At 41.2% G+C, this 25,741-nt stretch overlaps 3 protein-coding genes across 6 annotated transcripts; 1 reads left to right on the top strand and 2 right to left on the bottom strand.

The window, feature by feature from the left end:
• Nucleotide 1: 1 nt before the first annotated feature.
• LOC132259542 (nucleoporin Nup188) lies at nt 2-11,121 on the bottom strand. Its single transcript, XM_059757214.1, has 5 exons — nt 10,971-11,121; nt 6,601-10,888; nt 1,253-1,410; nt 963-1,176; nt 2-900 (listed from the first exon to the last, which is right to left on the bottom strand). Exons 1-5 carry the CDS (start codon nt 10,994-10,996, stop codon nt 85-87), a joined length of 5,502 nt encoding a protein of 1,833 aa, XP_059613197.1. The 5' UTR covers nt 10,997-11,121; the 3' UTR covers nt 2-84.
• A 454-nt stretch (nt 11,122-11,575) lies between these two features.
• On the top strand, nt 11,576-20,590 carry LOC132259479 (sodium/potassium-transporting ATPase subunit beta-1-interacting protein). 2 transcript variants are annotated; one of them, XM_059757124.1, is made up of 5 exons: nt 11,576-11,943; nt 15,262-15,399; nt 16,395-16,673; nt 16,732-16,795; nt 19,564-20,590. In XM_059757124.1, exons 1-5 carry the CDS (start codon nt 11,890-11,892, stop codon nt 20,424-20,426), a joined length of 1,398 nt encoding a protein of 465 aa, XP_059613107.1. In that variant the 5' UTR covers nt 11,576-11,889; the 3' UTR covers nt 20,427-20,590. The 2 variants fall into 2 exon arrangements, with proteins under 2 accessions (XP_059613107.1, XP_059613108.1); XM_059757125.1 differs by lacking the exon at nt 19,564-20,590 and adding an exon at nt 17,674-19,275.
• Nucleotides 20,591-20,688: 98 nt separating this feature from the next.
• LOC132259480 (uncharacterized) lies at nt 20,689-25,712 on the bottom strand. Of its 3 annotated transcripts, none has more exons than XM_059757128.1 (6): nt 25,500-25,712; nt 23,041-23,142; nt 22,350-22,980; nt 22,175-22,284; nt 21,916-22,056; nt 20,689-21,827 (listed from the first exon to the last, which is right to left on the bottom strand). In XM_059757128.1, the coding sequence occupies exons 1-6, from the start codon at nt 25,564-25,566 to the stop codon at nt 21,703-21,705; spliced, it is 1,176 nt and encodes a 391-aa protein (XP_059613111.1). In that variant the 5' UTR covers nt 25,567-25,712; the 3' UTR covers nt 20,689-21,702. The 3 variants fall into 3 exon arrangements, with proteins under 3 accessions (XP_059613111.1, XP_059613109.1, XP_059613110.1); XM_059757126.1 differs by lacking the exon at nt 25,500-25,712 and adding an exon at nt 23,911-24,572; XM_059757127.1 differs by lacking the exon at nt 25,500-25,712 and adding an exon at nt 23,911-24,568 and having other exon boundaries at nt 20,689-21,797.
• Between the last annotated feature and the right edge of the window lie 29 nt (nt 25,713-25,741).

Below are 25,741 nucleotides of genomic sequence, written 5' to 3'. Positions count from 1 at the left end.
GCAAAGGTGAAATTAATTTTATTCAAAAATAATAATCGTGATAATTATATTTTGAGAACGTCCTGAACATGGACAATTGTTTATCTACACTTCCGAGTGACACACGACTGTAAAGAGATAGGACAGGAAGTGCAGATAATCCTCCTCAACTAGTTTGACAATATTGAGGGGCGGCAGTGGCGGATCTCCCTCATGAAACTGAATCTCTTCCCTGAGACAAAGTCTCTTCTCCCACAGATTCCCCGCGTCTAGTCTCTTAATAGGCGTAATAGTCTCCTCAAATCGCGGCGTCGACAGTGAAAAGGTCTCCTTCATCGGTGTGGACCCAGCAAATGGCTGAGATTTCTGCTGCAGATGCATCTTCTTGACCACATTCACCCTTAGTGAGTCCTTCTGGGCAGCAATCTTAGATGATGATGTAGACTTTGGAGACTCTTCAGGCCCATCTAGAGGATTTGCTGGCAGTGAACTTCCCGGAATGTTGAGAAATCCATATTTCTTCCTCTCGCAGAACTTTCGTCCGTTCAGCAAAATCCTCTTCTTCACGAAATCATGGAAGAATGCCAATTCTGTGCTCATCAACTCCTTCCTGATGAGCTGTTTGTCCAATATCGACAGATTGGGATCCCTCAGAGCGAGCAGACTCTGACTAGCCACCAAAGTCAGGCAATATTCCAGCGCCATGGCGCACAGCTTACCGTCCATCTTCGAGAGAATCTCATCTGAGGGCGTTGGAGCACCGTAACTGGACGTGGAAAGAGATTTGGCGAAGCCTGGACGAGGACTCGGTGTTGTCATTGACTGAGAAATCGTCACATTGTCTGCAGGAACACTAATGCTGACTTCTGTGCGCTCCACATCTTTGAAATTCAGCGGTGTCTCACAAAATTGGTATTGAATCTGAAAAGCAATGAAAAGTTCGTATCAAAAATTTCATTTCTGCACGCTTTTATCCCACTTACAAGCTTCAGGGACTTTGTTAGTGTAACAATAGCGGTCAGAAGAGCGCCCAGTGACAAGTGTCGCACGGATTCATTCAATGTTGGAGTCTTGAATTGGATTTCAATCAGTGCTTGCCATTGTGAAGGCTGGAATTCCGGTTCGCAGAGCAAATCCATGATTTTAGGACTGAATATCAGGAGAGTTTTGGCGCACAGAGTTATAATCTCGATCAGTCTGCAGAGAAGAGAGATAGAGACATAATTAAACATTCAATTATAACGATTGTAACTGTTTAGAATTGATTACTCACTCGTTCATGGCAGTGACGAGGGATTTGCTCGCCTGAACCGGAGGATTTGGCTCACTTCTTGTCTTCCCGGAAGTTAGAGTAATGTTCAGGAGTTGACTGAGTTGATTTGGTCGATGAAGAAGCGAGATTGCATGATCCATCAATTGCTGAATGCTCCTCTACAAAATAAAAATCAATTAATCATCTATTCATTCATTCGCAATCCCCGGCAGTTTCAGTTTCATTCATCCACTCTACTCTACGCTTCTGATTCCCTCTACAGACAACTTCTCGCACTAAATGCGTAGCCGGCCAGTCGAACGGAAGTCAGTATGCTTCGTTCATTCATTCGTCTCGCGACTGTGAAAGTATGATGATTTAAAGAGACAGTGTGTGACTTAAACAGTAATTGAGAGGTCTTTCGGCATTTCCCAACAAAAACAGGCAAAACAACCAAAATATTCTCTTCAGAAGGACTTTCGGAGAATCCAACGTGAGTAAAATCAACATTAGAATCCTCATGCGCAATTTTTTTTAGGAGTGTGATATCATAAAAATACTCAGAATTGCGTTATCTTACGCCAGATTCACACAGAAATATTTCTGAGAATTCGAACCGGGCCGAAACACAGCGCTTAATTGTGGTCGCGTATTAGTTTTTCATATCAAATCTGTCACATTCCGAATTGTCTGCAGAAGCCAGAAATCCAACTCAATATAATCTAAGCCAAGTGAGTGCTCATTAATGTGATTAACATATTTTCTCTGTTTAGACGCACCATCGCAATGCCGCAGAAGCACAAATCTGAAGAGACAGGCGAACATGGATTCAAATTCCAACTGGAAATATTCTTTATCCTCTGCCTGGAAATCTTCAAACTGGATTACAAAGACTTTGCGCTAAGATACGAATTGAATGACATTGACAAACTGGACGATATTGTCGTTGAGATTGAGCTGAATAGCAAGAAATTTGCTTTTTTCATCCAAGCAAAGCATACGGCAGAAAAGAAGGAAGCTTTTATCGATAGTTTCTTTGCGCTCACGACAAGTTCAAAGAAGTACTGGAAGATGTACAATTTACGGAAAATTGTCAAGTCCCTCATGACAGAGGATGTCCAGAAGAGTCTGAAAAAGTATGAGGATTATGAGAAGCGATTCGTTATTGTAACGAATAACATTATTAGGATAGAAAATATTGAGACCATTGTTGAGCATTGTCGAGAGTTTCACAGTGTGTTTAAGAGATTTTCGAAGAACGAGGCTCAAGTGTTTAAATTTGGATCAGCTTTTGAGGAGAAAATGCAAGCGATAATTGATGCTGTAGTGGAAGATTGGAAAGAGTCTTTAAAAGATCCAAAAGGTCCAAAGGGCAAAAAATTAAGTGAAGAGACTATCGCAAATCCGCCAAATCCAATGGATTTCCTAAATAAAATTGTAGTTGTATCAAACTTACCGGAAAAGCTTGAGGAATTCCAGGAAATCAGCGAGAAATTCGTAAAGAAAGTGTTCCCAGACTGTCATTCAAATCTTTTAGCTAGATTTTTGCGAGAAAACATCAATGATTTTATCAAATGCGAAGAAGGTCAGAGAAAATCTATATCTCGAAGTGATTTTGAGGATCTGATTGAGAAATCAAAGCAAGAAGCTGAAATGACTGGAATAACCGATTCATTCTTTCAAATGACTCAATTTCGCTTGCAATTTCTTAAAGATGGTTTATCCCAGATTCGCGATTCATTACAAATAGAAGGAAAAAAAATAATCGAATATCAAAGTAACTTGAAAGCCTCAATTTTAAAGGTTTATCACGCTTTAAGAACCACTTCAGGCAAAGTTTTCCTTTTACCACTGTCCAAAATCACTGCAAATCTAGAAAAATACTTTAAACAACCACAATCGAAAATTATCGTATATATTGATTCTGAAACTAATTGGAAACACATGCTTCCTTATGACAATGTTATCTTTATTGGAGAGAAACACAGATTGAAGGACATAGCCAGGGGAGAAATTATGATTTTAGATAAACCACTTTTCGAAGAGTTAGACGAAGACACTAAAAAAGCAATTTTCACCTCAAATGTCAGTATACAAAATCATTTAGTGAAGCTTTCAGAGATTGTGGCTATCATTGACGAAAACGACAATTTGCTTGTCAATTTCATGAGTGACTTAATAGAAGAATTTATAACGAAGAAACACGTTAAGTTTGGCGTTGAATTACCAGAGAAAGATAATTTATATATTGACAGGGATTTTTCTCAAAACATCTTTGATTTGATGAACACTTCTAATGTCATCATTGAAGCCGATCCAGGAATGGGCAAAACATCAACGATAATCGATTTGGCCAGGAAATTCAAACAAGAAAATCCACAATATTGGGTTGGTGTGTATTTTCTCCGTGACTACACGAAACTTTTTAATAAACTTCAATCATCTTGTTCACAAGAGTTTGCTAGAGATTTCTTGCTCGACAAATTGATTGTTTGTGAGTCAAATCAAGAATTGTGCAGGAAACTCGTTGAGATTTACATGAAGAAGAGTGATAATGTGCCAATTTTCCTTATTTTGGACGGTTATGACGAAATCTTTCCCAGTTATAATCAATTTGTTGAAAATTTTGCAACAAAATTGCAAGAAATGGGAATTAAAGTATTTATAACATCTCGCAAGCACTGCAAGCAGGGATTGAAGCAATTTGAAAATTTTACTTCAGTTGAATTGCATCCATTCAATGATGATCAAATCAAGAGTTTCATTAAGAATTTCGTGACATTGAATTACCCCGAAGATGTCGTGGAACAAGTTGTTGAGAATACTTATCGAAGCATCACATTGAGTAAAAGATTAACGCTTTACGATCAATTCTTGCGCACGCCAATCTTACTTAAAATGATCAATGAAATTTATAAGAAATGCCCTGATTATATGGATCAGGTGGGCTTCGATTTGAATGTCTTTAAGATCTACAAAGACATATTTGAGATGTCTTTTGATGATTATTACGATAAAGAGAAAAGTGATGCCACTTCGAATCCCGCCAAGAGTGGAAGGAGTACTGAAATGTCAAGAGTTACAGAAATCTTGGCCAATTTAGCTATAGAAGAGCTCGGAATGGAAGAATTAGTGCCACCAAATCCTATCAAGTTCAATGCGACCGAAATCATTGGTCGTGGTTTTGTCACAAAATCCAAAAACGGTGAATTTCAATTCCATCATCGATCTTTTGCCGAATTTTTCATTTCCGATGCTATTGTTAGGCAAATTGCCAAGAAGAATTACGACATAATGGCACGCGTTAGAATGCCCAGATTCACTCAACTCTCCTATTTCACGTACAGCATTTTCATGGACAAAATGCAAAAGGACACCATCGAATTCGACAGTTTTTCAGACATGTGTGAAATGCTCTGTATGTTGTTCTTTCAATTCTCAACAATTAACTGTGATGAATTTATGATTATCATAAAGTATGTGGCAAAAAGAGTACCAACGAAGGGTATTATAAATTTTCTACGTCTGCAATTTGAATTCTTTAACACATTAGAAAATGATCATATTGACTTCTTTGTTCAATTCTTAGATGATCAATATGATAGTGAAGTCACAAATAACATTCTTTCTCTATTAAAACATAAAAACTTTACACACCAAGCATATTTCTTCACACATTTCCAGGATATCCTCAGAAACAGAGGACTTCAAACAGATGATGAATCCTTTGCGAAATTCTACACGGAATTTGCTAATGAACACTTGAAAGAATTTCGATCTAGTTTTTATAAGAAAGAATCTGTTTTTCAGATATTTGAGCATCGCAAAAACAGCATCGACACTGACATTGCAACCAAAATATTGTCTGAATATGATTCCAATGGTAAATTTCAATCTCACGACGTTATTCTTGTAGAATACTTAACTCTCTTTAGGGACGATTCTCAAGAGTTTATCAGGAATATTCTTAAGGATTTCCGCACCAAGAAAATACTCTTGCCATTTTTGGAAATTAGCGATTGCCGAACATTGAATAAAGTCTGTTGTGAGATATTTGTAGATAACAAATGGGAATATGATTTGTATGATGGCAAATCATTGCTCTTCTATTGCTGGACTAACAAGAGAAAGAATTTACTAAAAGCCTTTCTGGAGCTCCTACCAAGGGAGACAATAATTAAACTAATTGAGAGTCCCAACTTTAACGGCAAGTCTTTGATAGATTACTATCTAAGCGACAATTCACCAGCTTTCTTCTCAGTCAATTACCTCAAATTCATGTACAACAACGGCCAAACGGAAGACATTTTCAATCTTATAGAATCCAATGATGGAAGTAACAAAGTTCTTGTTATGCTAAAAATCTTCCATATTTACTACAACGCCTTTCTTCTCAGTCGAAGCAAAGCCATTACCACAGAATTGTTTAAAAATATAGCAGAAAAAGTCATCGCCAAAGCACGTGCAATGGATGAGGCAAAAGAAGTGAGTCTTCTTTATCCATTTGCTTGCAATTCACACTACTTCTCTGTGAGACCAACTTTTGCAAATGAATTCCTTCCACAATTGAACAACATCCAGGAATTCCTCTTGCAAACTATGCAAAGAATTGATGACAATGGCAATAATTTGCTACACATTTCTGCTAAAAACAACAATTACAGCTTCTTTGAGTACGTGAAAAGGTATATAACGTCTGAAAAACTGGAAAATTGTCTTCTCATTCAAAATTCACTGGGAGAAAATTATTTTCACTGTCTCACTTCCAACTACGAAGAGTGGAAAGAAGTAAAGGAAATATCTCATGATACACTCCAGAAACTGTTTTTGCAAACAAACAACAATGGACAAACACTATTTCACAGAAATGACTTGAAATTCTTTTATCATTTCATCAAAATGTTAAATATTGATAATTCTTCAGAACTTTTTATCACACAAGATAACAACAAAGACAACATTTTGCACAAATTTTCCCGAATTTTCCAATTCAACAAGACCGAAATTAGGGATTTCTTTAAAACAATCGGTGAAACTCTGTACCGAATGAAGGAAGGATATTTTCAGAAAGCATGTTCACAAGTAAATTGCGATGGTAAAACTCCAGGTGAAGTTGGAGGAATTTCAGTTGAGAATTTAAGAGAGTTCGTTTTGGATAATATGGAAGCTCAAGTTAGACATAGTATTAGTCTGGGTTACAATTCTTGGTTTCGCTAAGTTTGAAAAAGAATTAGGGAAAAAAACATTTTTAAGAATACATTAAGTAAATAAATAAGCTTTGATGTCTTGAAAATATCCGGAAAAAGTTTAATTTTTTACATCACTCACAACGCATTCCCATGGACTCAAAAAATTGTAAATCAACTCACCATAATGTTCATCATGCTCTGCGGATGATCCAACCTCCAGAGTCTGTGATATTTGGCCATTTCGAACACCAGATCAAGCACAACCTTAATGAGGGCCAAAGATTTGGCTTCCAGCGACTCCTTGGCCAGCATAATTGACGCGATTAGGTACTCCTCGTGCACACCTACGAAACTGAGGGCATCATTGAAGAAGAGGTGTTTGTTGCGCTGCAGCAAAACCGCCACCAACTCCACTCCACTCGCATAGATACTGAGCCAATCTTGCATGTGCCACTTGGCGCCTGTCTGGCTCTGGTAAATCTCCTTGGGCGGCAGCAAGTTCAGCCACAGATAGTACACCACATCGCAGTGGAGCAGATAATCAGGCCGCAGGGTCTTTGCCAGCACAACTAGCAAGTTCAGGAGTTCAGAAGTCACGCGGCGATTCTCGTGAGAGTGGCAAATCCCATTTACAGCACTCAAAAGTCTGTTTGTCATCTTGTAGGACTCCAGAAGGGCATGCCAAGCGTCGATTTGATGCTGTTCGAGGATCATCAGTATTTTCCTTAGAAGATGCATCGCGAGGATCAGCGAAAAGTCCCTTCTGGGCGTTTCCAATGTCTTCTCCTTCACTCGCTTCTCTACGTCCATCAATTCTATGCAGATTATGTCCACTGTGGAACAGAGAAGACTTCGTGTAGTCTCAACATCATCCACCAGATCATCCGGAAGGATTCCAGTGATCTCAATTATGGCACCCAGGATTGCATCTCTCGCGCGTACATGAATATCCGCATAGGAAATAGCCAGACAATTGAGCAGAGAGGAAGAATCTCTCAACAATTCTCGATCTTCTTTTTCGTTGTCCACAAACTTGCCCACGGAATTTTCCATGGCTACCAAGAAGAGCTCTGCCAGGATGATCACGGGTCGGAAGTCATCTGCAGCCTTCGTCTTAGCCACAAGTCGTTGAAAGCACACTTTGGTGAGGATTTGTTTGGATTTCATCGGCATTTCCGGATATTTTCGACGCAAAAGCACCACCATGAGATCCTTGAAGGATTGCAGACGACACAGCCACTCAGGACGATCAGCTCCGTCTTCAATGTCTGAACAGATGAAGACAGTTTCTATCCACTTTGTGAAGCATTCGGGCTTTAGGAATTTCTCGAAGCATTCCTTTAATTTTGATGGCATTGTTTCAGATGCGCTGGTTTTGAATGCCTCAATACCCATGATGTTGAACAGTTGGGAATACGCTTTGACGGTCGGATTGATGGTGGTGAACAGTGGACTGCACAAAGATGGCCAGAAAGTCTCGCCAGACACGAGATCGCCAACCAAACTCTGCATATTATTGCGCCAAATCTCATGAAACAGAGACATTATGCGACTTAAAAGTGGGTTGGCAATCTTCTCAGGATCCTTGTTCACCACAGTGAGATATTCTGTCATGTAAACAGGAATTCCTTCAGTCAGTGTATCAAGTTTACTTCCTTTGATGGCCAAGAGGCCTCTGCGATCGTTAGTGACACTGAAGAATGCCTCCACAAGTCCTGGTTGGCGATCAATGCATGCTTCAACAAATTCCAAAATAGCAATTTTAACATCATCCCGCTCGACTTCATCCCTGAGCCGTTGCAGAAAGACCACGCGGATGTGATCAGCGTCCATGTCAAGACACGCGAGCAGAGACATCCTGAATTCAATTGCGAAGCGCCTCAGGAGACGACAAGCCAGTAGCGGAAGTCGTCGATTGAAAATGTTGTCCATGTAACTCGTGACGACAGGAATAATCCTGAGAGTGTCTCTCTGCTTGGGCTGCGTGTAGATGACACTCTCCAGCGGCGAGAGATTCTTGCCCTTGTCTAAAGTCACGCGCTGCTTTAATATGTGCATTAGAATCGTCATTGAGAGTTGGATAATCAAGTTGAGTCCAGTATTTGCTATAGTCATCCAATTCGTCCCCGCCTGAACGAGCGTCTCCAGATTCCCGTTGCCTACGCCCACAAAGCGCAGAAGCGTGAGTCCGCAATCGAGATTGAGGAGACTAAAGATTGTCACGTCCACAAGAAGCCTTCTGTGCTCCTTTCCAGACACACCATCCTGAAGAATTCTCAAGAAATACTCCAAAGCAAAGATGTAGATTGAATATTTGTCCGTTTCGTCCAAGAACTTCCATGAGTGACAGTGAGGAAAGACAGCGTGAAGCAGGAAGAGCAATCCCGGGAGTTCAATGTTGTACACACGGTCAGAATCTCCCTCACCGGCTGACGCGGCTTTCAAGAAACGAAAATAAGCATTGAGAAAGTCGTACTTTCCCGTTGAAGTCTCACAATTCAGTAGGTAATAGCCCACATTACCAGAATTGAAGCTCATTACCCTGGCGTATTCCTCATAAGAGAGCGTCTTATTGGGAATCGTAGGAAGGATGCTTCGATTGATGACTCTCCTCAGAATCTCCTCCGGAAGCAGTGGCACTAGAGCTGTGCAGACATCCAGGCAGCATGCCATTAACTCCATCGAGGGCTCTTGCGCCTCGCGGAAGCGATCGAGAAGGAAGAATACAACTTCCGTGGGAAAAACCATACTCTCTGTGATGTCTGCAGGAGATTTGATCCTTCTCAAGATTGACACCAAGCACTTTATCCCTGCTGTGATCCTCTCAAGTTGGTTAGTGTTGATTCTGGTAAATTGCTGGGATTCTCTAATCAATTCGTTCATTTCGTGGTGAAGAACGTTGAAGAAGTCCAATTTATTCTTGAAGTGAATCAGCGTGTGGTCTTTCTTGTCAATCACAACCACGAGTGTTCCTTTAGGGATGACATAGAGGATGTCCGGGAATGGGGCGTAATCCTCGCCGAGGACGTATTCATCTTCCTGTGCTGTTGAACGCAGGTCAAATTGTTTCTGAGACTGAGGCTCTGTGTAGACAGGCAAATCCATGAGATGTTCCTTGACAAAGGCACACGAAGCGGCCCCTGCTGTGGCCAGAGAAGTCGCTAATTGCGCCAGAGGGAGTACCTCAGCTGGGAAATACTCGATTGCGGTGTTGAAGAGGGATTTCACACCTCTAGGCGTATCTCCAGGCTGGCAAAACATCCCAGCAATCGCTGGACTCTTCAGCAACTCAGACAAGAGATCAAACACTCCTGGTTTCATCCCAACAGACCCATCCTCGTCGAAGAGGTCGCACAGGAAGCCCAAATTCTCATATACACTCGTCCTTACGATTCTGGATAATAGACTCGCTTCCTTGAACATCGGTTCTCTGATCATATCAGTGAGATACTGATAAACTCCTAGCTGAACAGCCCTGGCGCCACAGCGAGTATATTTCCTGGCCACTTCCTCGTCATTTAGCGTAATCGCCAGGCGGAAATTGAGCAGCATCCAGAACAAGAGAATCGGACCGTGTTCAACTTGTTGATGCAGTGCCAGGATGTCCTTGTCTAGCTTTAACACATCCGCCAGCCATTGTTCACTGTTTTTGCGATCAGACAAATCCACGCATTGGATGAATAAAGCCACCTCGCTGAAGTTTATCTTATTAGCCAAGTCATTGTGCGCACTCTTCTCCAGATACTGATGCTGCCGCCCGAAGGAGTGATACTTGAAGAGGTCCATCAACTGCTTCAGTTCATCCACTGGAATTCCATCAAGATTCACAATGAGAATTAACAAATGAAGCACTTCATTGATCTCCTTCAGCTTCCTCTCACACCACTGAGGAACCTTGTTGAACAATTGCTCCCCGAAGTTGGATGAAACAACCGGAGGAGTTTCCTTTATCAGTTCTTCGAGCTGTTTAAGAAGCGATTCTCGCAGCTTCTTCACACCAATCTCCATCAATATCTTGTCATATGTCTCAGCGTATGGATGCACGTGTGAATTGTGGAATTCAAGGATGTTTCGCAAGATCTTCAGCACAACCATTCTCTCCATAGAGTAAAAATTCCAGATATCTTGCAGGAATTGCATCATGTTCTCCTCATTGGCTGTGTACAGTGGCAAAGAATTGGGGGCCCCTTTGTACTCTGTTACGAGATAGGAGCACAGCAGAGACCATGTCTGAAGTGCGTCAATATCTAGGAAGTGCTGCAAACGCTGGCAAAAATTCAAGAGTTTTTCCTGACCAGCTTTCTTCACAACATCCTGCAACTTCCCATCGGATTTCACGTTACTCTTGCCATACTGCTTAAGCCCCAATCGCAGTTCATCCACCACCTCTGAGAGTTTATCGTAAACATCCTCTTCAGGTGTGTCGTAGTGATTCCCGGACACCAGCTTCCAGAGAAGCTTCCACTGTCTGAAAATTTAAGGTTAGGGTGTCACACATTTCCTGTGATTTCTCGCATGCTCCACGCTATAAGAATAAAATTTCTACTCACATCAATTCCTTGGCACTTTCGGTCATCTCTGCAGTTGATATATCATGAATTTAGTCAGAAAGAATAAGAGAAAAACTCTGAAAAAGAGCACAGAGATCACTTATTTTGCCTCCTCAGCGGCATTTTACACTACACGAGTGCAGCGCCAATGGTGATACTGAGAAAGCCCAAAAGTCACTGTTGAGTTGCAAGGCATCGTTTTTAGTTTCCCAAAATTTTTCTGTATTCTCTCGATATATTCCTCAAAAATCCCAAAACCCAGCGATCAAAGTGCATGAAATACGGCTGCAGTGAACATCTCACCAAAATAGGATGAATCTAGATACTGATTCAAGTACAGTACATAAATCCAAGAAACTCGGGAGAAGCTCAAGGATAATACGAATAATGTTAAAAAGTGAAAAAAGGAGTGAAATGTAAAGAAAACGTTTCTATCATAATTCAATTTCATACTATTATTGGCCAGAAGACCTCGTCGTCATTTTTGTTCCAGCGATGTTAGGAATTTAAATTTTGGGTGGCGCACTTTCCGTTGAAGGGTTTCGCTTCGGGTAAATTCGGCAAAGATGGCGTCCAACCGGGATTGTGGTGTCAACTTCAGTCCTCTTACAGTTTTGCTTGAGACTCCACTGTTTTATGCTGTGTTCGCAAAGTGCCTTCCGTATTTTTTGCCATTTCCCCGAAAAATCAATCGCTTTCATCCCTAGAGACTATTGCTGAAGGAAAATGTGATGATAGCTCAGCCAGTGAGTGCTGTTTAAGTGCAGAAAGTGGTTGGAAAAGTGGTAGAATAGTGAGTGCGAAAAAGTAGCGCAACAATGAAGGAAAAAACAAGTGGCTTTCTTGGCACTGCATCGACACTCTGACCATTTCAGCGGATGTTTGGGCAGGAGAGGACAAGTGGAAAGACAATAATGTCATGGGATCGTGCACGAGGAGACACTATTTGCTGGCGATCTGCGCCCTGCAGTTGGTAAGTTCCTCAGATCTTAAGAATTCGTGTCAATTGCTCTCCGGGAATGAGGTCATGATGCTTTCCGGAAAAGAGGCACAAGTATTTCCCGGGAAAACCTCACGAGAGGGTGATATTATTTCCTTACACAGAAGTCCATATCTGGGCATTGTGCGCTGCGACGCGCTAGCTTGGCCAGATAAGAAAGTGCAACGCAAGAAGAACAGCGAGAAGCCCTTAAAGTGATCTTATCGCAAGCCAGCTCGCCATTAGGCCAAGAAATCACAAATGAGTCTCCGCATCTCATTGAAATATTAGTTCCGCGTCCGTGGTCAGCTCACGAATCCATAGAAACCTCTCTCAGAATCGTGGGAAGAAGAATTCCTCATTTCTTTGCAAATGAAAGTCAAAGTTGGGCTTTGGCTCAAGTGTTTTTCACACTGTTTTGCACCTTTGTCGCCTTCACAAGTGTGAGTCAGAGCGTTGCTCACCTGCCGTTCGTCTGGACAGAAGAGCATTTGGGGCTCATTGAGGAAACTATGGAGACGAGAGTGTTTATTTAAATGAGCGGAAGAGGAGAATTGGAGGAATTGATGAAGCCGGTTAATTTCTATTTTGATTCGGAAGAATTTAATGCCGCTTGACAGCGTGCGAATGATAATATTGCATTTCATATTGCAGTGCGGTGTTTAGTCATGAATTGCACAGTTGTGTGCAAGAAAATAGGCCCACGTCAGGTGCATTACTTGCAGAGACGCGGTGAGGAGTTGACCAGTTTTGAATTCGGTTACGGTTGGTAATGTTACAGTTTTACAACCGTTCTTGGAAACCTTCTGATTTATTTTATAGTGTTATTCCTTTTATTAGAATTAAGAAAAAAATAGATAAAAAATGAAACAGCTTAGGCCGTTTAGCTTAAACTCGAGATATTGAATCTCATATTTGAAGAAAATCTTTTTTTTTTTCATAAAGCCACATGAAAACACAGTGAAATTATGGCGCAATATTAAAGAAAAAGGTTTTGATGGCCTGTGCCGTTCAGATTTTACCTACACTGTGATATATCATACTTAAAATATGAATGATCTATTTATTAGATTATCACTGTATATCAGTTGGCAGAATTCACTAGAAACCCTGTTTATTAAATTTTCTCATGACACTTTGATCTTAGCTCAGGATTGGTTCTACTTCTCCTTTTTACGAGGAGAGTGTTAAGTATGTGAAAAATGAGAAAAGCATGACGCCGAATGTCTGAATAATTCCCATGGAATGCAAAATGGTGTCAAGTGAGTCAATATAAAACTTTTATTAAATTCCCCCAATTCTCCATAACGTTTAACTTTCATTTACGGATAAAATATGGCAATTGATAGCGATATCATATCTTGTCGAATTATTCCCCCAAACATTGCACGAAGAGTGTGTGTCGATAAGAAAATGAGCGAAAGAGAGTGCATGCAAGAAACCTTGAATTCATTGTGAGTTAGATAATAAAGTGAGAAAAACGGCAGGATTGCAAATAAATTTCTCATGAGATGAGAATTTACATGTTTGTTGTCATTGTGGCTTTTTTCCGCGCTGCAACATTGTTTGCCTAGCGCACTTTCATTGGCTTTTTATTGGCTTCGAAGTGAATGAAGTCAAAAGTGATTCTCTTCGGGAGGAGAAATTCCAAGAAATATTGTCACTGAGAACACTTCTTTTTCCGTCTGTGCTATGGCTTTGCTTTCCATACACACCGAGAGAATGATAGTGTTTGTACATGGAATCGTCGATGCGGAACGCAGCAATGAAGAAAATCTTGAAGGTGGAGACTTGTCGCTTCTTCAAAATAGAACGCGTGGAGAGAAGAATAGAGTTAATGAATAAGTATGAATAGCATGACAAAGCCTAAATGTTCAATGAAGCGAATTTAACTCCCCTCTGCAGCTGAAGCGACTTCTTTTGAGTGTCTTGAGTACAGTTCGTGTACTCCAATAAAATTGGATATGGATGAAAATAGTGCGGATGAAAGAGAAATTCAAGACGACAAACGTGAAACACCTGTTGAAAATTTTCTCCTCACATCGTAATTATATTCAGACGCTCTTTTTCTCTCTGTCTTTCCCTCGTAAACATCGACCGAAGACTTCATTGGTCACTCAGATGGCAAAAAAAGTCGAGCATCAACTTATTTTTATGAATTTAGAAGCTGAGTTGAAGAGAAAAATGTTGAATGAAAAGTGCAAAAATGTTTGCCATTGATGCTTTACGAGAGAAGATTTTCTTCATCAGCAATTATTCTTAAGGTATTTCTCTTCAGCCTGCATTTAAGCCTCGCAATATGTGGATGGATGATAATGATTGTTCAGTGTGCAGAGTTTGAGTAATTTTAGATAAGAGAACTTAGAGATAAGTGCCAGACAAGAGATTTAGAACTGAGATTTCCCATGTCACATCTTTTATCAAGTGACTCAAGTGTTACCAAATTGTCATCAGATTAAGCGAACATTGTGAATATCATGAATTTAACCTTACAACCTTGTCAAATGGGCGGAGAATTCGCGTGGGCGGAGCTTAGATTAATTTCCTCTGCATTCCACGATCTATTTAATCTTGATAGAATTTTGCAGTTATATTGCAGCTCTGGTGCAAAAGAAGGCAGAGAGAAAAGAGGTAATAATGAGGGTAAAAAACTAGCTCTCATTGATAAAACACATCAAGAGAAGAGATGTGAAACTATAAATAAATTTACCAGCAAAATGTTTGATGTTTCTTCTCCATGGTTTTGTTGTGTGTTCTTCAACAAATACAGATCATAACAGAAGACGAAGAAGTTATCAGGAAATTCCATTCATATCAGAGAGATCATTTCAATTGAGTTCAATACTTTGTGGAGTGACAGTTTTAATTTATATTGATCAAACTCTCACTTTAAACTCTATACAAAGTTGAGAGGCGCGATTTTTTGCCGTCATCAAGTCAATTGATGGTCTGAGAGTTGAAAGAGCATCTCAGTGCGTGTTGTTGTGTGTAAATTAGAAAAAAGAAATGCTGTATTTTGCCACACTCTAAATATTTATGCGTTGAACGCTAAAGAATTTATTGTCTGTGTGGCTTTATTTTTAGTGATTCGACTCCGCGATGAAACTTGAACATTTCTCTGACCCAATTCTCGGTTCGACTCTTTTCTGCCTTTTGATGAATTAAGAACTGCGATGCAAGGGAGAGAAGATATATTTCTTCCTGTCTCTTTCGCTTGTGGCTTTTCGCAATTGGTCATTGACTCTCTGCAGGGCTTTTTTTTATAATCCAATTTTCATATTCATTTCTATAATTCTGTCCTCCTTTTCGCAGCTCACCATCATCGAGCGGCAAGTCATGGACTTCCTGGGCTACATGTGGGCACCGATTCTCGTCAACTTCTTCCACATAATCTTTGTGATCTTTGGCTTCTTCGGTGCCTATCAATTCCGTCCCAAGTACATTGTGACCGTGAGTATTTCTCATAGCTCTGCATTCAAGTGCTTCGCGTCTTTTGCACGCGGTTCGCAAGAAAGAAGAAAAAAGTGATGAAAAATGATGGGAATATGATATTTAATATCTTCATAAAAACAAATTCATAGAATAATTATGCAATTTTCTTTTAGAATAACACTTGTTACAACGATTTATTAAATTTGTGTTTTATTGTGCATTTTAGAGACATTTTTCAACCACTTTCTCTCTTTAAGTTGATTTGAATTTTGATAAATTCTGATTGTTTGTTATTTATTTGAATATTTCTTCGTTGCTCATGCAATTTAAAAAGTTTTACATATGCGTTTTTAGTATAATTTTGGTTTATTTACTTATCAAGTGAAGACAGAATTTATAGCAATATTTTAGTGCAAAGAACATAATATGCAGCTGATAATAATATTTCACTCAAGATAGAAATTGGAAGAGAAGTGTCATAGAATCCTGACTACGCCTCAGGCGCTCGATAAAGTAGCGTGAAAGAGAAATTAGGATGATGTCCGTGTGAAGTCTGCGTGTCTTTCTTCTCAGAGCGTCTGAGTGGCCACAAAAGAGTGTGTATCTTTTCACTGTCTCTCTTTCCAGACGCAATAAAAGTGAAGAATAGATATTAAGACACCATAAAAAGTTCAAGAAATGAGCGATGAAACTCTCTTCCCCTTGACTTTTTTCTGTGGTTTTTTGTGAAATGAGGAGAAAAAAGAAGATGGAAAAAGGAATCGAAAAGTGTTTGCAGGATGAGTCAAGAGGACACATAAAACATCAAATTTTGTCCACCGTGTGCCGGAGTTTGCTTGTTTCTTCCGAGAGAAAATAGACACACAATTTATTCCGTCCACTAATTGAATGTTGGGAATGTTGGCGTGCTTGAGACATTCAATTAAATTTTAAGTGTTTTCTAATTAACCCAGACTTTGGGCTCACTTGCTTGAGAATTCAATTCAGTGTCTTTGTTCTGTTTTTTTTTGCAGTATTCCGTGTGGAATTTCCTCTGGATCGGATGGAATATCTTTCTGGTGTGCTTCTACATGAATGTGGGATTTCTGGATAGAGAGAGTGACGTACTGAATCTGGGAACTGGCAGTTTTTCCTGGTTTCTCATCAATGGCTATGGATGTAAACCGACTTATCCCACAAATATCACTTCTGAGGACCCCTTCAGGCCTATTCGACCTGAGAAAGTGGACAATTGCGCACTGGAATATCACACAGTCGAAGTCATTCACTCATCCATTCAGATTATACTAGCTGTAAGTTGTAGAATACAATTGGATTAACAGGGTTGGTAATGTGTGACTTGCTTTGCAGATCCTAGGCATAATTGGAGCGATAACAATTGGGAAGATCTTCATCGAAGAGGACGATGATCGATGTAAGTCACTCAGATTTTCACTGTAATCACTCATTTTCCACGGAAACTGGCTAGAAATTAACACCAACTCACGTAGATTGTTGACCTCTTGGTTGCTATTGAGGGGAAATGAATGAGGCTATTGCATGTCGGTATGGAGAGTACTGCCTAAAAAGGGGGTGATTTCTCTGGGCAACTAATTGGTGATGGAGTCACATAAATTAACTTGTTAACTGGCCGCACAGATTAATTGTGAGAATATTCGGGAGTCCAGCATTCGATGGGGCGGATTTTTCAGTGTGTCACAACAAGGATTGGACAGAATGACTGGCAAAGAGGTTTTATATTGAGATAATTTTGGAGTCAAACAGAAACAGAACAAGGAATCTGTTTGACGAGTGATTTTTCCATTTAAATTCATAGCTTATTAAATAAAATGTCATATATTTTTTATTACTTTTAGAATAGTTTTAAAATTTTTTATTTCATTTTATTCATTTTTATCTAAACTTTACAAGTGAATTATGTGAAAACACCAACAAAAATGTAGCCAATTTGTTTTGGAATTTCCATTGAGATAAGTTTCCACAGGGAAATGTGAACTGCCGGCTGTATTTTTAAGCTTTTCACTTAGCCGTAAAAATGTCCCCTGAACTCCCATGTAAAGGAAAGTGAGGAAATTTTTATACATTACGGTTCTTCGCAAGTTGTACACCAAGCTCGGAACATTTAACCGTTGGATGTCATTGATAAAATTCACCACAGCATCTTACATACCAAATCCCGTTCACATTTTGTCAGTTTTGTACATAGGCAAGAAAGTCTTCTGTTAGGGATGTACAAAGGAACACTTGGCGGGAAAAGTGGCCATGATCTGAGGATGAATATTTCTTTTACAGTCGATTTCATGGGGGGCGACGCCAAGAGCCCTCAACACACGGCTGTTCATCCGATGTACGTGAGTTACACGAGCTTGCCCACGGGTGGGACCTTGTCCAAAGACAGCACGGCGCCACGTCGAGGCTTCGGCGTGGACGAGGGGACAAAAGTGTCTCTGGCAAGTCTGGAGATGCGTCCACACATTAAGTATACTGAATTGTCCACAGAGCGCCTCATGGAGGCAGAGAATGGTGGTCAATTTGTGGGCATTGACGATCTTGAGGAGGAGATGAGGGATTACTATGGCACAGAGAATCTGGCCACTGTGGAGAAGAGTGGCCGGACGCGCAGGGCAGTATTTGAGGCTCCCCAGAAGGAGTATGAACCGCCGAAAATCTATCGGGCATACGCTTTGCCACCGCCACCACCGCATCTTGTCACTGTGGCCCCCAAAAGTCCCGACTTTGAGCCCTATCGCATGCCACAAGTCACCAAATCACCCCATCTTAAGACCAGACGGCGCCTCGAGAGACAATCCGCCGTGACTTCAGCGCATCATTGTGACCAGATCAGAGATGCACCGCCAGGATACTTCATGCCCGGTGAGGCAATGCAGCGTGCCAAATCGCACGATCGCCTGTCGCATCGCTCAAGGCGATCGAGCCATGGATCCCGACCGCGATCCTTCTGCAGCAACAACTGAAATAAGGGCCACGACATGAGTATTTTATACGAAGGAGGAAAAATGTGCGTGATATACATACGTTAATCTGCCTGGCGAGATTTGTAGGGATTTTCCGCAATGCACTCGCAATTTTATGAGATTTGAGCCGTAATTCGCCATGAACCGTAATATTTGGGAGATGGAATCGTTTGATTTGCATAATTTTCTACCGAATTGATCGTAAATGGAATTTTTCTGCCTCAAATAGTCACAAAATAATAATCGATAGTTTCCATCAACAAAGGTCGTATATGTCGAAGAGATCTTTTGTAATTTTAAAAACTACGGCTGACTGAATACATGCATCTAGTCCATAAGGCCAACTCTCCATACAGTTCAAGGGTTGAATTGACTGGTTTTATTGTGGCGGGTGAATCCAGATTAAGTTTAGTTTTATCTTTCAACATATCAATTTTATTCCGAATTAAAAATTATGCCCTTTGACACCATTAAGAGACTCCTTAGGTGAGCTCTTCATGGAGAATTACTTTTCTATTTGATTTTGTTTGTGACATCAGAGCCATTAATTAATTACCTTGAGGTATTAAAATTGCATATATGATTTATTTAAATATAATGTCGACGATATCTCAGAATTAATTCTGTCTTTGTTGGGAAAATTGTTTCCTTTTCAAATTCCCAGCCCAAATATTTCGACAGAATTGCGAGTTTCGGTTCTATACATAACTTGTTACATAAAATATTTCATATTTTATTCTTAATGTTAAGAGACGACTTTAAAGACACTTTTTGCCTTGAACAAATAATGAATATAGTAGAGTAGATGTTACTTAGTTATTGACTGTAGAAAATATATTATTAACAATTGTTGATTAGTTTGAAGGCGCATCGAAATTGTGACGAGAAGAGATAAAGAAGTAATAAAGTCTAGAAAGTATTTTTATGCTGACAATGCAGCGTGACGATCTTTTTTGCTTGGTTGAGGGACTCTTCGGTATTAATCTTTGTCACAAGCACACAATTAATCTATAGAGTGTCGAAGAGGAGAAACAGAGCTTGATTTTACACGCAATTTCTTCCATTTTTCTGTTGTCTTAACACGAAGAGCACTTTTCTGAGAGAGTAAGAAAGGGAGAGAGAGAGAAAGAGTGAGATTTGATGGTAAGTGAACTTGAGGACTAGGCAGAAAGGAGCTTCCTAATGCGATCTTTTGTTCTCTTGATAGCCATCCGGAGCGGCGTAGGAAGCATGAAGATGAAGAAGTCGAAGCACAGACAGTCGCTGTACACGATTGACTTCACAGACACCATCAGGCCGGGTCACAGGGATGACATGGGTGAGTTTGGAGAGGACGGACGCGGTCAGCCACTGAGCCCGAAGCCAATGACGCCGAGGCGCGTGAAGCGGCGGTCTGTGATGACGCGCGGCTCGAGTGGGCGACAGAGCAGCTCTAGCCGCCGGAGTCACAGTGGCTCCAGGAGCAGCGTGAGGAGCTCCAGACGCCGAATGCACCACCAGAATCCAGTGACGAAGCTGCTAGAGCAGCAAACGAGGACATTTGCGCCTCACAAAGGAAACTCAGCCCTCACGGCGTCCAATCTCAAGACGCTGAACAGTGATCTCGCCATGCCGGCCACTGAACTCTTCCAGCAGCCGAGCCAAATGAATCAGCTGCAGAAACTGCCGCCGGTCAATCCGGATCCCATCTACTACAACATGAGCCACCAGTCCACGGGCTGGAACTCCAGTGGAGCCTCCAGCGGGGGCCACTTCAACCCCACTTATCAGCACTCCACGCCGAACCTCACGCAGAGTTCGGAGAACATCGACGAGCTGTACAACAATCGACCGCCTTCCGTGCGATCTGGCTATTCGAACTTCCACGGCACCAGGCCAGTCAGTTCGTCCTACAGCCAAGCGCCGGCGGGCGAGAATGTGTTCTCGGGCCTGGGCCAGGCAATCCCGCAGTTGCCCGAGCGCAGGGCAGCATCCAGGGAGAGCGTGCGCTCCATGGCCTTCCTCAACAGTGGCCCGCCAGCCTACAATCTAAACTATCACACGCCTCCGGACTCGGAGACCACCATGTAATCATCCATCCTCATCGCGATTGTGTGATAACTCATTTCACTGGTACAGAAGACGTCCTCGTGCATCTCTGGCAGTCCAGAAGGTGGAAGGCGAGCGCAAATTAGACAATTGAAAGTGTACCAAAGTGTAAAATAAATTGCCTTTCTCCTTCGCAACTCCAGTGCCTTATCCTCAGGCTCTCGAAGTGTGAAGATACTTCATTATATTTTATTCCAAATCACAAAGTCCGCTGGCTAACATTTGGAGTTCAAAATTTCTGCAGTTACTCAATAAAACTTTATTGATCCATAAAATGTATTTATAATTCATCTTCGTTCTAGTGACAGTGTCTTAAAAAAGAGGAAAAAAAATCTGGGTCTAAGTAAATCAGTATCTTCTTGATGGGAAAAATTGCATAGTTTTGCGAAGGAAAGCTACACTATTGAATTTTTACTGATTATTTACAATTAAGAACAAAGAACTAAACATCTAGAGCTTTTATCACTAAAAGTATTTCTTTTTTCCTTCTTACTTTATTTACAACACTTAAACTTGATGACAATAACGTGGCTTCTCTCTCAGTAGAAAACCACAACACGATCGCGGTGAAATTCAAAGGGCAAAAGAACCTAATTTGTACTACGAAATAAAATATGCAAAAATTCAAGACATGTAATGTAAAATACATAACAGTTGAGACACTTATAAGTATATTCTTTCTCTTTCCTAACCTCTCTCTTCAAAAGCTATGTCTTGTGTAAAAATTACAATTTCTCAATTATTTATGCAAGTTAAAATTCACTCTGAAAAAATTTTTACTCTATAAATATAATAAGATTGACTTAAGAAATGATCCATAGAAATAATGTTTGAATATCTAACAAACAGAAGTCAATTGAAAAAAGGCCTGAACCGCCCCTATGATAATTACTACAATATTTCTCCAATTATTAAAATATCTTAATTACTCTATCCTACAGCATTTGTAGTTCATCTCACTGCCATTTTCATGCCATCATTTTATCAATTAAGTGCTCTCTCCTCTTACTTCTTTAAATCTATCCTTCATTTCTTATTTAATTCTTCAATTGTAATTCAACAACCAAAGTGTGTGATTCTCAATGTTTCTTTCTCTATTTTATGTCTGCAAAAGTTATAAAAAAGAGGATAATTGCAAATATAGTTCATATAGTATTCTTCTCTCATTTCCTTCCAATCTACACAATGTTTTAATTAGATTCTGCAATATTCATATTTCCTTCATTATATATGTATAAACTAAAGATCAATCGCGCGCTCAATTGCCTAGCACGTGAACGTCGTCCTGTTCCTTCTCGCGTTGACGCACTGCGACGGCCGTCTCGACGAGCAGGTACAGACACTTGAACTTGTCTTTGTTGCGACGTAACAGATTTAGGGACGCTGCAAGTGTTAGCATTCAAGTTCATCACAAAAAACATCGAGAAATCCCCCCCGCGAGCCCCGCTCTCGTCCTTCTGTCTACAGTTACCTTTTGTCACGTGATTCGCGCCTCCGATTTGCGCTCCGCTCGATGTGTTGTTGTTTGTCGAGGAGTTCGAGTCGCTGTTCTGCTGGATCACCGGCGACGGATGCGCTGGCATCACCTGCACACGCGACAAGCCCACGGGAACTGCGAGAGGGAGAGAGAGACGAAAAAAATGTGGTTTATATTTCGATAACCTCTTAGGAAAGCCCTTCGTCTACTGTGAAACTCAAAGTATTATCCACAAAGAGGACTCTAAACTCACCCGTTGGCGTCGAAGTGGTCAAAGGATGCGGCAATTGTGGCAAGTGCGCCAAATGTGGATGTGATGCGGACCAATATCCAGTCACAGGCGTAGTTTCAATCTCTTCCGTTCTGCAAGATAAAAAAAAATCAACAATCAGCAAAAAATCCCGGACACTTTACAAATTCACGCTTACATTTCTTCACCATCTTTGTCCGTATATCGCATCACTTCCTGCCAGTTGTTCTGGTCCTCCTCCTCAGGCGTACACGTCTCGTACTCATTTGCACTCTCATCGTCTGACTTGTAAATGATATTGTCGTCGTAGTCAATATCCCTCTCCATCTTCACCACGCCACCAGTCGAGGTCTGAACGAATTGATGCCCGAGAGCCGTGAGGACTGTCGCCACGCCTTCGTGCATCTCCTCCTCGCCCACAACCTCCTCAGTGGCACCCACAATCACCTCGTTCTCAATCGTGTCGCCGGTGATTGTTTGCGGCGACATGAGTTGCACATTGTTGTGCATATTGATATTGGCCAGCTTCTTGCCGCGCCGCGATATGGTGTAGTGCAGAGGATCGTTGCCCTCGCGACGGATCATCTCCGGCAGAATCCTGCGGCGAGCATTGATGAACCAATTGCACACCTGCAACACCGTCAGATTCGCCTCCTGCGACAGCGTCAGCTTCTCCGTGTCACTCGGATAGGCGTTGTACCGATGCTCGTACAGCCAGCGCTTCAGGATCTTCACCGAATGCTTGGGCAGATTTCCGCGACGCTTTCTCACCGCCGAGCTGTCGAGATTCACTCCACCTGTGTGATAAACTGAACCAACACTGCATCAGTACCACAAACACCACGCACAACTGCCCAATGAACACTCACTCAATCCTTCGCCCTGCTTCTCCTGCTTTATGTGATGCGACACGTGATCCTGCTCAGTGTCCGAATCATCCGTCTCTGTGCCCGATTGATAACGCTCTTTGGCTGCAACGGAAAAAGGGGAATTCATCAGAATGTCTTCCAAAGCAATTTTATTCCCCTGTCACTCAATTTACAAGCTCGATGAATGTGATTGACGCATTGAGGAAGCTTTGCACTCCCTTCAATTCGACACACAACGCGCATCAAATCAAAGCTGTTCTTGCAATTTTCATGAAAAAAACCATTTCTTTTGATAATAGGAGTACAGCAAATCTGAATGACGTTGGCATTATCGTAATTCAGGCGGAGCATCTTTGTAGGCAGGGTCCAATTTGACCAGTGAGCACGAGAATAAATTCGTCACCTCGATCACAAAACATTCCCAAGAAATCACAATCTTGCAGTCAAATTCAGTATTGTACTATTAAAAAGTTATGATTTTTACACTATATAAATCAGGATCTAGTATTTCAAAAAGAGTCCTCAAATGTAAATAGGCGATTGAAACAAATTGCTGACAGTGTTGCACTCAAATTGAGATTGAGAAACCCCTTGCTTTTGCCATTCTCTTCACATCAAAGCGCCTTCACAATCGCCATCTTGAAATGTCTATTTTCTGTCACTCAACTTCCCAAACAAAAACCCACAATTTTCCCTCTTGTCCGTCTTTCCCTGGAAAATTAACACACTCCCAGGCTCATTTGTGACACGATGAGCAAACAAGATTGCCTCTCCGCCCAGAGAAGTGACCCCACAACACCAGAAGCCATGTTGAAGCGTCTGGGAGTGTCTTGAGACTCTTCTTGCAGAGAAAATTGATATTTTCATTACCTTCCCTGGCCAGAAGCTGCGTCTGAATTCTGGCCTCGTTCACCATATCCCTGATGTCCCTCCGCGTGCTGCCCTCGTACAAGGAATTCATCTTTGCTCCGTACTCGTGCAGAACAGGCGGTAGCATGACAAGAAAACCCGCACTTAGAAATCCCTACCCCGCACGTGAAAACACTCGCCACGAGACTCTCCTGGAGCTGTTCACGGTACTTTTACGTGCGCCTAAAATAACATGGCCGCGTTTCTTCCTCCCCAAGTCCGGATGGAGGTGATTTTCAAAGCCCCGCAGTTTCGGTGCTGTGGTGGAAAATGCCACAACTTTTCCACCTAATTTCCCCACAGTTTTCACCACGTGCACCACAAATCAAATACACACATGAATCTCTCAAACTTTGAGAGCACTTATCGCTGCAATTTATGTGTGAAAATAGGAGAAAACACTGCAAAATATTGATGAATTTTTCTCTGCGATCTCGGCACCATGACAGCTTCTGTCCCACTGACAGCACAGCTCGGCAACGCGGTAAAAAATTAGAAAATGGTCTCTCTTTCCCCTCCCAGAATTGCCTATTTCCATCCCTTTTCCTCTCGACTGTAACTTTCCACATGATACAGCCTGAAAACTGCCTCGCAAGGGATGTATTTCAACAGGATCGACAAAATCCTTGAATTTCTGCACGTTTGCAATGTTTCAGAGCAAAAAAAAGCATGAAAACATTGCGAAAAAGTGACAACATTGCAATGACTTTTTGTCACAGTGCAAGGAGAGAAAGAGACTAATAGATGTTCAGAGATGGTATGTAACACACATTACATGAGCCCATTTAGCTCACATGTACTTTAACTTTCAAACTTTTTTCCAAGAAAATACTTCCTATATATCTGTTATTTACCAGAAAATAAGAATTGTTTTTATTCATGGTCCTTTCTATAAACATAATTACATGAGAAGCAAAGAATTCAGAGTGATTGGAATGAAAGAGAGAGAAAACTTCTCCGACAGACGTCACAACAATGGCCAACCTGAAAACATTGCTCGCTGCCAATCTTGAGCAAAATCAAAATATGTCAAATGGGAAATGAAAATGCATTTCTACTCCCCAAAATGCTATCTCACAAGGAAAATCAAGCACAATATCTGCTGCTAAACCGCATCCGGCTAAGTTTTATCCTTTTGCGGCTTCCAACTTCGCTGAAAATCATCTCAGCTTGTTTGGAGTGTCATTTCAAGATGGCGACGTCAAAGCGTTCTATTTTTTCAGGAGAAAATAGCACCAAGCCGAGGCCAAGCGCCCGGATTCTATCAGGGTAGCATAGCGTTTTTTATTCACTTATGAATCGCCCCATTGGATGAGTGTCAATTTTCCCAACAATAGCTGGAATCTGTGTGGATTTCGGCCTTCAAATTTTCCCGAGAAATCTGTCAACTTGTCATTTAATTTTTGACACATTGATTTGGGGGGAAATTCGCAATTGTCGCCGAGACAATTCAATCAAAACACATCTCCCAGGTGTAGACGGTTGTGAGTCGGTGGGAAACAGTGGGGCGCTTGAGGCCGCACACCCACGCCAAATCCTCAAATACTTACGCAATTTCATCGGTGGAGAATCTTCCACTAATTCTTCAACGATGATATTTTCCGTGTACTGCTCCATCTTGTTGACTTTTTACGCTAAGCACGGTCTAAAGCGGCACTTCACAGACACCAAACAACACAATTCTAGGGCTTTTTCGCCGGAAAGAGGGACCGAAACGTGATTTTTCGTTGGGGCGCGACGTCAAAATGTGACAAAAATGTCAATGCGATGCCTTCGACAAAAAAATGCTCCG

The sequence above is a fragment of the Phlebotomus argentipes genome, unplaced genomic scaffold, assembly GCF_947086385.1.
Source record: "Phlebotomus argentipes unplaced genomic scaffold, Phlebotomus argentipes genome assembly scaffold_18, whole genome shotgun sequence".
NCBI classification, from domain to species: Eukaryota; Metazoa; Arthropoda; class Insecta; order Diptera; family Psychodidae; genus Phlebotomus; species Phlebotomus argentipes.
Note: the sequence above shows the minus strand (reverse complement) of the source record. Positions and strands in the feature narration are given on the sequence as shown.

Excerpts from the sequence above, each read along its gene's own strand:
- LOC132259542 (XM_059757214.1), bottom strand. The coding sequence starts at position 10,996 with ATGACCGAAAGTGCCAAGGAATTGAT. Across the intron at positions 1,177-1,252 it reads CTCGTCACTGCCATGAACGA|ACTGATCGAGATTATAACTC; the intron begins GTGAGTAATCAA and ends TCTTCTCTGCAG. Across the intron at positions 901-962 it reads TAACAAAGTCCCTGAAGCTT|ATTCAATACCAATTTTGTGA; the intron begins GTAAGTGGGATA and ends ATTGCTTTTCAG.
- LOC132259479 (XM_059757124.1), top strand. The coding sequence starts at position 11,890 with ATGGGATCGTGCACGAGGAGACACTATTTGCTGGCGATCTGCGCCCTG. Across the intron at positions 11,944-15,261 it reads CGATCTGCGCCCTGCAGTTG|CTCACCATCATCGAGCGGCA; the intron begins GTAAGTTCCTCA and ends TCCTTTTCGCAG. Across the intron at positions 16,674-16,731 it reads CCATTCAGATTATACTAGCT|ATCCTAGGCATAATTGGAGC; the intron begins GTAAGTTGTAGA and ends CTTGCTTTGCAG.
- LOC132259480 (XM_059757126.1), bottom strand. The coding sequence starts at position 24,037 with ATGCTACCGCCTGTTCTGCACGAGTACGGAGCAAAGATGAATTCCTTG. Across the intron at positions 22,285-22,349 it reads GACAAAGATGGTGAAGAAAT|AACGGAAGAGATTGAAACTA; the intron begins GTAAGCGTGAAT and ends TTTATCTTGCAG. Across the intron at positions 21,828-21,915 it reads CGCGAATCACGTGACAAAAG|CGTCCCTAAATCTGTTACGT; the intron begins GTAACTGTAGAC and ends TAACACTTGCAG.